General features: G+C 49.1%; 1 protein-coding gene across 1 annotated transcript; it reads right to left on the bottom strand.

Annotated features, from left to right (window-relative positions):
• Positions 1 to 4888: 4888 nt before the first annotated feature.
• Spata31e1 (SPATA31 subfamily E member 1) lies at positions 4889 to 10035 on the bottom strand. The gene is made up of 6 exons (XM_042055334.1): positions 9708 to 10035; positions 8880 to 9213; positions 8752 to 8834; positions 8480 to 8540; positions 6915 to 8033; positions 4889 to 6827 (listed from the first exon to the last, which is right to left on the bottom strand). The coding sequence occupies exons 1-6, from the start codon at positions 10033 to 10035 to the stop codon at positions 4889 to 4891; spliced, it is 3864 nt and encodes a 1287-aa protein (XP_041911268.1).
• Between the last annotated feature and the right edge of the window lie 323 nt (positions 10036 to 10358).

Raw genomic sequence — 10358 nt, 5'->3', positions numbered from 1 at the left:
TATGTACTCCAGTAAGGACAAAGCATTATCTCTCATGGAGGAAGTGGTTCAAGTAGTTAACCTACCTCTAGGTTAGTGGCTGTCCCTGCAGAGAATGGTGCCATAGCTGGGGCTCAGTGTTGGTCTCCGCTGTTTTCTGATCTGGCACTCAGCAGCCGTAGCTGGGTCAGCCTTGGTGAGTGGAGGATTCATGTTGTTGAGCCCATGTATAGCCTCAGTAGAATGTGGTGGTTTGAAAGTAAATGGCCCCCAAAGGGAGTGGATTATTAGGAGGTGTGGCTTTGTTGGAATAGGTATGGCCTTGCTGGAGGAAGTGTGTCACTATGGAGGCAGATTTTCAGGTCTCATATATGCTCAAGTCACGTCCAGTGTCTCAGTTCACTTCCTGCTGCAGGCATAACAAGATGTAAAACTCTCAGCTCCCTTTCCTGCACAGTGTCTGCCTGCACACCGCCATGACTCGCCTTGATGTGATGATAATGGACTACACCTCTGAAGCAGTAAACCACCCTGTTAAATGCTTTTCTTTATAAGAGTTGCCATGGTTATGGCATCTCTTCACAGCAATAGAAACCCTAACGAAGACACGTGATTATCTACTGAAGGATAGTCAACAACAATGTGACGAGTGGCTAACAAGAACGCAGCCTGGCATTCCCCCAAGAGCAATGACGAGATGTGTACTAACTCCGTGCAGACGGCAACGTCACAGACTGGGGTACCTGAGCAGCAAAGATTGCTATAGGAACCATCTCATCTGCACCTGTGAGGTTTCATCTCCTGCTCTAGCTCCTCGGGTTGCAGTGCCGGGGCTTGAACTTGTGACTCTATACATGATGGGCAAGCTCCCCATCAATTGAGCTATATCCATAATAGTCCTTTGATTCCCACCCCTAGCCTAGTTTAGATATGTACTGTGTTTGTGGCTGAAGATGGAACTTTGATTCTTTTTAATTCCTTATTTCTCAGTTCTAGTTTGTTATATCTCTCCCCCCACCTTTAATAAGAGTGTAAAGAAAACTCCACCAAGAGTCTTTGAGCAATGCCTCTCCCATAATTCTGTTTGGAAAGAGCACATAACATTGTTTTCAGATACTGCAGAAACACCGGCTTTGCAAAAAGTAGGTGTCTCAACCCAGACACACAGTCTTTCTTCCATTTATCCCCAAAGGGAACTAACCACCATCACTCCTAGAAACTGAATCATGATAAAGACACCTCTGTTAAGGCAGTTTCTAAGGTACTTGCCTGTGACCTCCACGTTCACAACCACACAGACTTTGCAGAGTGGCATCTGTGTGTCCCAAGCTTGAGATGGGAACATGAAACATGGGGCAGCTTTGCTTTCCTGGTCACCAGCATAGTCTCTTTATCACCAAAGTATTCTCCAGTTTAAGGTGAAAGTCAGAGCAGGGAATGCGGTGTCTCACAGCGAGCTCCTCTCTGAATCGAAGTGTCCACAGTGGGCACATCTGGGGATGAGGAGGCCTCATAATGAGCGTCTCTTCCACATCACCAGGTGTGTCCACTATGGCCACTTCCATACAATGCTCATCCTTTCCCTACACTGCCATCTGCTGCCACATTCTCACATTGCAGTCTTCCCTGAGAGACCTTGCCCAAGGAGATGAAGGGAAAGCTGAGCCCTCAGTGGAAATACACTAAAGGATGGGATCCGAAATCTTTTGCATCCGGACTTACATAATAGGATGCACCCTGAGTGGCATGAGGGGGACATCAGGAGAAAATTGAGCAGAACAAAACTTAAATGCCAGGCACAGTGGTGCGCACCTATGGTCTCAGTTACTCAAAATTGTGAGGCAGGAAGATCACTTGAACCCAGGAGTTCAAAACCAGTTTCTTAGACTACTCAAAAATGGTAGCTCCTACACCCAGGAGACTAAAGCAGGAGGAGAGTAAATTTAAAGCCAGAGGGAATACCAAGCAAGTTATAGGCTATCTTGGACTAAATAGTGAGTCCCTGTCTCAAAAACAAAACAAAACAAAAACCTCTGTATAGATGGATAAATCATTGATGACTGACAGAAGATATAGACTAGATTAAGTAATTAATTAGGTTAAGTAAGTAGATTATCAGTGATAGAAAGTAAATGATGGAACATGAATAGTAACTAAAAGATAGATAGATAGATAGATAGATAGATAGATAGATAGATGATAGATAGATAGATAGACAGACAGACAGATAGATGATAGATAGATGATAGATAGATAGATAGATAGATAGATAGATAGGCAAATTGATGGATGGATAGATGAATAGATAGGTGGATGGATGGATGGATAGATAGATGATAGATAGATAGATAGATAGATAGATAGATAGATGATAGATAGATGATAGATAGATAGATGATAGATGATAGATAGATGATAGATAGATAGATAGATAGATAGATAGATAGATAGATAGGCAGGCAAATGGATGGATGGATGGATGGATAGATGAATAGATAGGTGGATGGATGGATAGGTAGATAGATAGATAGATAGATGATAGATAGATAGATGATAGATAGATAGATGATAGATGATAGATAGATAGATAGATAGATGATAGATAGATAGATGATAGATGATAGATAGATAGATAGATAGATAGATAGATAGATAGATAGATGATCAGCAGATGTTAGATAAGGACTAACGAAGTCTAGTTTTACACTGTGTGGTCATAAACCTTTCTGTTGCTCATATCTGAACTTACTGTAGGCATGTAGATGTCTAAGAAGAAGATATTCCAGACCTAGGTTCAGGAAATGCTGAAATCCAGAAGATTAGTCAGGCAGTGAGAACGTCACATGTAAAATGGGGAAGTGGAGGCACACATCCCATCTCTGGGGTCCTTGGAAGGACAGAGTCAGGACAGTGAGCCTGGCACAGTGGTGAGAACTGAGGTGGAGGTGGTGACTAGGAAATGACACTTCATGGTGGCCCCAGGGAGAACCCCAGCTTTACCCTAAATGATAGAGCAGGTCACTGCACAGGTTTGAACAGAGGAATGCCGGAACCACACTTAGACTTTGAAAGGAGGTGTGACGGGCCGGGAAAGAGGAATGAGGTGAGATAACCTGAGAGCTTGCAGCAGAAGCAGAAGGAAGCGATTCCAGACTCTGCTGTCTTTAAAGAGAGAGAAGAAAATATCAGAGGATAGGTCACATACTGACTGAGAGGAGAGGCGTAAAGAATGGCTCAAGGAGCCAGGCCTGGAGCGGGAAGATGGAGGAGGAGGGTCAGGATTTCAAGGTCATCCTCAGCTACAGATAAAGTTTGTGGTCAACCTGTGCTATGTGAAACCCTGCCTCAAAAACCAAAAGGCAAGAAGTAAAACAAAGCAGCGGTGTGTGGTTATGTGGGAATAGTGGTGCTAGTTTCTGAGAGTGGAAATTCTGGGACAAGAACAAGAGGCTGGCTCTGAGCAATTAGGTTTGAGTTCTCTTTAAGAAATCAAATGGGTGTGTTTAAAAGCAGCCAGCTGAAGTAGGAAGTTAGGAAGTTGTCGGGTCCACTCCCCAGCCCAGATCCTCAATTATCTCTCTGGACTGGCGTGGAGGCATGGGAATAAAGACACAACTCACATGGCAGAGGCAGGCAAATTTCTGTGAGTTCAGTGCAGTCTGGGCTATAAGCTAGTTCCAGGACAGGCTCCAAAGCTACAGAGAAACCCCATTTTGACAGAAGAGGAAGAAGAAGGAGAAGGAGGAAGAGGAGGAGGAGGAGGAGGAGGAGGAGGAGGAGGAGGAGGAGGAGAAGAAGAAGAAGAAGAAGAAGAAGAAGAAGAAGAAGAAGAAGAAGAAGAAGAAGAAGAAGAAGAAGAAGAAGAAGAGGAAGAGAGGAGTAAGTACAGGAAGAGGAAGAGGAAGAGGAAGAAGAGAGGTAATTGCATCACCTAGGATGAACATTCTGGAGCTTTAGCCCAAGTAGAGAACCCTACTTGGGGTCCATGGGTCCATGCTGTCTGAGGCGAGGGTCTCAGGAGTCTGGGTTTGATCCAAGTGAATGCATGGGCAGGATGGATACAGGTCACCAGGGAGGAAATTGAGTGAACCGGAGGAGATGTTTGTGGCTCTCCCGGGGCGCTTTCTGAGTTACTGGGCAGGCCTGTGTGACTCAGCCCTCAGTAGCCAACTGTGGTCACAACTGCAAGCTCTGTTCTGGCCCCTGCTCTAGTCAGAAAGGAAGGCAGACTATGGACAGTGTCACTGCCCTGTCACCCAGGCTGAGGTAAGAGGTGCTGGGGGTCCGCCCGTCCTCAGCCTGCATCAAGGTGAGTATGGCTCCTGGGGTAGGTGTTCTCTATGCCTGGTCCTGGAAACGCAGGTCGAGATTGTCCCATTTGAACTGGGGGCTGAAACAGTTTGTGACATGTGAAGGGTCTTGACTCCCTGGGGTCTCTGCACACCAGCCTGCACAGTGCCACAAATGTGAAGGCGGAGCAAAGGAAAAAAAGATGACGAGCCGCAGACCTGCGTGTGGTCTTCACAGGGTTGGCTCACCCTGAAGATCCCCTAGACTGTTGTCTCTGTAGTGGTGGAATGATAGCTGCACAGGGATGGGACTGGATGAGGGCACCTCACAGTGACCGTGACTTCCCCACAGGCACCATCCCTTCCAGAGATGCACTGTGGCAGACGGAATGCTGACCTTCCCCTCCCCATCCCTGCAAGACAGAAACCACTGCGCTAAAAGGAACTAGCATAAACTAAGAAGTGGCTCCTGTCTCTCAGGAGCCACCAGCAACGAGTATGAGCATCAGTAGGAAGAAGCTTTGCGTTGCCAGAAAAAAAAATAAGATAAAATGACATTTATTACCAGGAAATCACGGGGGAAACAATGGCTGGGCAGATGGGGCATCTTATAGAATATTTCATGATGCACAAAGACCAAGGTGGCCTGAGACACCTGCTCCCAGACCTATGCTGGTAAGGTCTGTTTGGGGTGACTGCTCCTTGTCTCCAGTTCCCCTGTGTGTGACTGGAGGGTTGTTTTCTTTGGAACTGGTGAGGGGGCCACAGCCTGTTCCTTTCTTTGTACTTTGATGTGGGTCAAAGGCTCTATGGACAGCACCTGATGGCTGATTGTCTCCAACATCTCTGTGCATAAATACATGGTTGTGTCCCTTGGGGCTGGTATGTGGGCAGCAGTTCATTCCACTCTTCATTCTAATTTGATCTGAGTCATAGGTTCTCGGGGCACCAACACCTAACTGCTGCTTGTCTCCAGTTCCCCCATGCCTACATGGATGGTTGTTTCCCTTGGGAGAGGGGAGTTGTTCACAGCCCATTCCTCTCTTCACACTGTTCTGATGTTGAAGACAGGTTTCCTGGGTAGCAATACCCGACTGAGGTTTGTCCCCCATCACCTTGTTCATGAATGTGTGGCTCTGAACCATGGGGCTGGTGTGGGGACCAGAGCTTATTTTCTCTGGTCTGCTGTTCTTTGGTTCATAGATGCCCTCAGGAATATGCAAAAAAGAGTCTCTCAGCTGGGCTATCAATGGTTCTGCTTTACACCATTGTGCCTCTGATGGGTGCCCTGCCTTAAGGCCCAGCCAGTTCACCAGGAGCTGTACCAGAATATTCATGAGAGAATGCACTTCAGTTGCCATGCTGTAGATGAGCTTTTCCTGGGTCGTCAGAGTAGATGGCGGGGAGCTTGCTTTCTTCAGAGAATCCTCCTGCCCCTTGTCTTTTGTGCTGAGATTTATGTATTGTATAATATTCCTTATGATCTTTAGCAGATAGCTTTCTTGAGGGGTCTGTTCTATTCCTGGCATATCAAGAGAGGGCTCAGTCTTCATCGTGGCTGTATTCTTGAACCAGGTGGAGCTCAGAGTAGAGGAGCTCCCTCTCCCTGGCTGTTCTTCCTGGCTTTTGGCTCTGGATCTCATAAATTCCTTCCTCTCTTCATCGGGATAAAACATCTTGTGATTCTTTGCTTGAATTTTATCCTTGGGAACTCTGAAGTCCTGGGTCTTCTGGCTGCGATCCCTCCTCACGAAGACATCACGCAGGCTCTTGGAAGTCTTGGGTTTTTTGGTTCTATTCTGGAAGCTGGGAAGCAAGTGCTCTGAAGGCAAGCTCACTGAACTGGAGCTGTCTGGACGATGGCCCACAGACCAGGACTGCGGTTGCTTCCTTGATCTGAAGTCAATCTCACTACATACTTGTGTTTTTAGAGCTGAGTCTCCTGGGTGCCTTGGAGTGGGTGTTTGGAAATGGCCTGGACTTCTATTGGCCTCTGTAGACTCAAAGTCCCTGGGATGGATATTGGTGACTTGGCCACTGGGAATCTCCGTGGATCCCAGACTCACTTTCCATGCAGGAGGGGTCCCTTCTTTCTCCTTCGACCTATTGATTTGTTTGACCACTGAAGGTGGGATCCTTTCTTGAGGGCCCAGCTTTGTCCCACTCCAGCAGGGATGTCCTGAGGCCATATTCTCAGACTTCATCCATGCTGCATGTTTGTAAATTCTTGGGCTGGTCCTTGGTTGCGGGTTGCTTCTTCCAATCCCCCGGACAGTCCTGCTCTGCTGGGTTCTTGCCTGGAAGCAGAAAGCCCGGGTCTTAGTGCTCAGGTAGCTCTTCCGTGTATCTGGATGGGCCTTGGACGGCCCATGGCTGGCAGCTGGTGGAGTGGCTCTTTGTATCACCTGAATCTGTGAAGGTGAGTGTGCAAGCAGAGGACTCCGCAGCCTGGCAGTTGACACAGTTTCTACCCTTGTCCCTCCTGGATCTCGGTGATGCAATTTTTCTAAGATCATGGCAGCCTTGGAATAGTATTCAGCCTTAGAAACAGAGGTGGGTGAGGAGGGATACACAGACTGGGGAAGGGATGAAGCTGGAACCCCCGGCGTGGTGAGATCCCCTGACTCAAGGGTCTGTAGATATGGTCTCCTTCTACGTTTCACAGGAAGCTGCATGATGTTTAATTCCAGCTTCATTTGAGTCTTTGGGTCGAGGAAGGGAAGGTCCTGGGCGGTGTTCACATAGGACTGCTGATCTGTCCTCAGTGCAGGCTTTCTGGGTTCCAGGTTTTTCCCAGGGCTGCTGCTTGAAGTGCAAGGCAAGTCATTGGCCCTTAAACCAAGGTCCTCCTTGATGGGGTCGTGTATGTCACATATTGCTGGCTTCTTTAAGGGCATCGCCGAAGGCACAGACCCCATCATCTGGCTCAGCTTGCAGCTTTTGGAGTCGAGGATGGAGGGCTGGGCAGGCTGAGGGAGTTCAGGCTTGTTCTTGGGCTGGCAAGGACTGTTGGCTGGGAAATGTCCCCACAGCTGTGTCAGTTCCGGGGATGAGAGGACCGTGAAGGGGGAGCCTCGTATTTCTCTCTCCTTAGTCACCTTGTCTTCACTCTGTGTCCCCTCACGGTGCTGGAGGAACTGACAATGCTCAGGAAAGATGGAGGCCGACCTGACAGGTTCAGGGGGCAGGGTACCCCCTGGGGAGTTGTGAGTGGGCCGGCTAATGCCTGCTTGCTCTTTTGGGGTACTAGAGTCTAAAGTGTCTTTCCGCTCCAGGTCCTGGTTTTCAGTTGGTAGGGATACCTGTATCTTTGTCTCACTGGTAGAACAATCTTTTACACAGACCCTACTTCTAGATGAAGAAAGTGCTCGATTTGGTGTAGAGCTTGGGAGGCTGCCCAGTGTCTGGGCTTCTTTCACACCTGTCAAGCTTGGTATCACGGGTTGGTGGGGCAAGAGCTGGGCCTGAGAAATCTGTGGAGGTCCTTGAGTCATGGGCAGAACTGGGAAAGGGCCACATGTATCGCTGAACCTCACGGTTTTAGGTCCTGCAGAGGAAGATCTATTGGAGACCCAGGCAGAAGCCACCACTGACTCAGAGAGCATGGAGGACATGCCCCAGAAAACCTGACTACATTTTCTCTGTATAAGATCCTCCACGACCTTCAGGTAAGACAGCAGCCGAGAGAGGGGAAGCTGATCCAGTTTCTCATTAGAGTTCCAAATTGGGAGTGATGTGGAGTCCAATAAAGGTTGCTTGATGGGGCTGCAGAAGTTAGGAGGCAAAACCATCAGTTCCGAGCAGATGGTCAAGCTGCCCATCAGTCTGTATAAATATGACACCTGCATCCCATAGTTGCTCCACCTGCATCCCATAGTTGCTCCACCTGCATTCCATAGTTGCTCCACCTGCATCCCATAGTTGCTCCACCTGCATCCCATAGTTGCTCCACCTGCATCCCATAGTTGCTCCACCTGCATCCCATAGTTGCTCCACCTGCATCCCATAGTTGCTCCACCTGCATCCCATAGTTGCTCCACCTGCATCCCATAGTTGCTCCACAGTCTCCACCTCCCATATCCTTCATTGTCTCATCCAACAGGGCTATAGCCCAACTCCACCCTATACCGTGTCTCCAGTACAAAGATCCCCAGACCCTGAGCTCGCATCCTGGTTGGTATAAATTATTTCGCAAGAGGTAGATTTCTTACGTTTCCACAGGTCGTGATGCATTCTGGGTCTCTTCCACCTTCTTTCTGCCATCTCTGCCACCTGGAAGTGGTTATACAGGATGAAGGAGAGGACCGAGATCTCACAGGAGAGTGCGGTATCCCTCTTAGAGACCTCCCATGCTAGGACTCTACTGCCCAACCTCCAGAGTCCAAGCACAGAGAACACTGAGAATGAGCAAGTGGCATGGAGGGACCACATCTCTTCATTTACACTTTCCTTGCTCCTCCTCAGGCCCTGTCATTCCTCATACGACACTGTGAGGACACAGGATCAGTCATCTGGAAGAGGAGGGAATTGCAGCTACCTGCTCTCAGGCGGACCAGAGAGTCCCCCCTACAGGGACACAGCATCACAGTTGCCTTGAACCACACTCCTCACCCCTGGCCCATGAGCAGCACCCACTCCAGGCCAAGCTTCCTTCTTTCACAGAACCTGGGGAGTTTCCCTGATTCTGATTTCCTTCCCAGCAGCCTCCTCTTCTCAGTGCTCTGCATCCCGTATCTCAGAAGCGTGGCTCTCATCATGGCTCTCATCACTGAAGACAGGGCAGAAGGAATTGCCTCTCCAGAGGGAAACAGAAGCCTACCTTTTGCAGAAACAATTTTCTTCCTGGTCCTACTCCGCCCTCTCCTCACCACCTGACAGTGAGAAAGGACAGAAATGACCTGGGCCCATTCTTCCTCTCTGGTGGCCAAGCTGCCTGCCCTCTGTGCTGGTGGAGAACATGAAATCCACATTTCTCAGAGAGCTTTCTCTCATCCATCCTTGACTCAATTGTCCTATGCATAAACACACTTCCCCTTGGCGTTGTTGGAAAACACAAGAAGGGGCTGTCTATGCCACCCTTACATGGATGTCCTGAGTCAGTGTTCCTCAGATAGGATGCTACCCATGGGTTAGCTCTACTGCTGCTTCCAGGCTTTTGGGTAAGGTCGCTTCCTCAGACCTGAGTTGACTTGAACCCTGGTCTGAGGCCCTTGGTCTCACCACCCACCTCACATCAGCTCAGCACACACAAAACATGGGCTCGAACAGAGGACAGATGACTTCTTTCTCAGAGCCTGTCCTATCCCTAAGGTCCCCTCCATCTCAGAAATGCAGTCTGCCCACGGAGCCAGTCTTCCTTAGTGGCCTCTCAGCCACACCACACAGCCGGTCTGAGAGCTTCAGGCACACACCTCAAGGCCCCTCTCCCCTGCACCCTACTTTCTAGCCCCTGCAGATGAGGGGCTGCTGTTTCTGGAGAGTTCCTCTCAGCTGTCTCTGCTTGACTATGAAAGGGGGAAGTAACAGTAGTGAGAAACAGACTGAACACACTCCATTGTGTTTCAATCAAGGCTTTCCTCACCTTTGGGGGGTTCATTCTGTTTCCAGGTGGTGGTGACGCTGGGTACTTCTTCAGGAAGGGAATCAGTAGGAAGAAGAGGCCCGCTCCACATGTAACACCAACGATCATGTCCTTGGCCATGACAATGGAGCTGAGGCTCATCCAGTAGTCACTAATGCTGCTCAGCTGAAGGAGGGAATTCTCCATCTTCTAATTTGCCCTGCAGTCCTCAAGCCACTGAGTCCTGGGAGTCCCGCAGGAGGCTTGTCAGGCCATCACATCACACAGCTGTGGCCTCCTCATCACAAAGGGCTCCTGGCAGGAGGGAGGGAGCCACAACCCCTCCCCGGCCTCAAGCCCAGCAGACCCTCCTGCCTCCTGGTTTCCCCTGGTTCCCTCCTTCCAAGTCCTCCTGCTGAAACAGTCTGAGACAGACCTTCCTCCATGTTTGGTTCCTTGCCCCTGAGCCCTAGAATTTCTCTGTTTCCTGGAAAATGCCTGCTTGAATCTATCAGGTTTATAGTTCTTAA

Source organism: Arvicola amphibius, chromosome 6, assembly GCF_903992535.2.
Source record: "Arvicola amphibius chromosome 6, mArvAmp1.2, whole genome shotgun sequence".
Classification (NCBI taxonomy): Eukaryota; Metazoa; Chordata; class Mammalia; order Rodentia; family Cricetidae; genus Arvicola; species Arvicola amphibius.
This window is presented reverse-complemented; position numbering and strand designations above follow the sequence as displayed.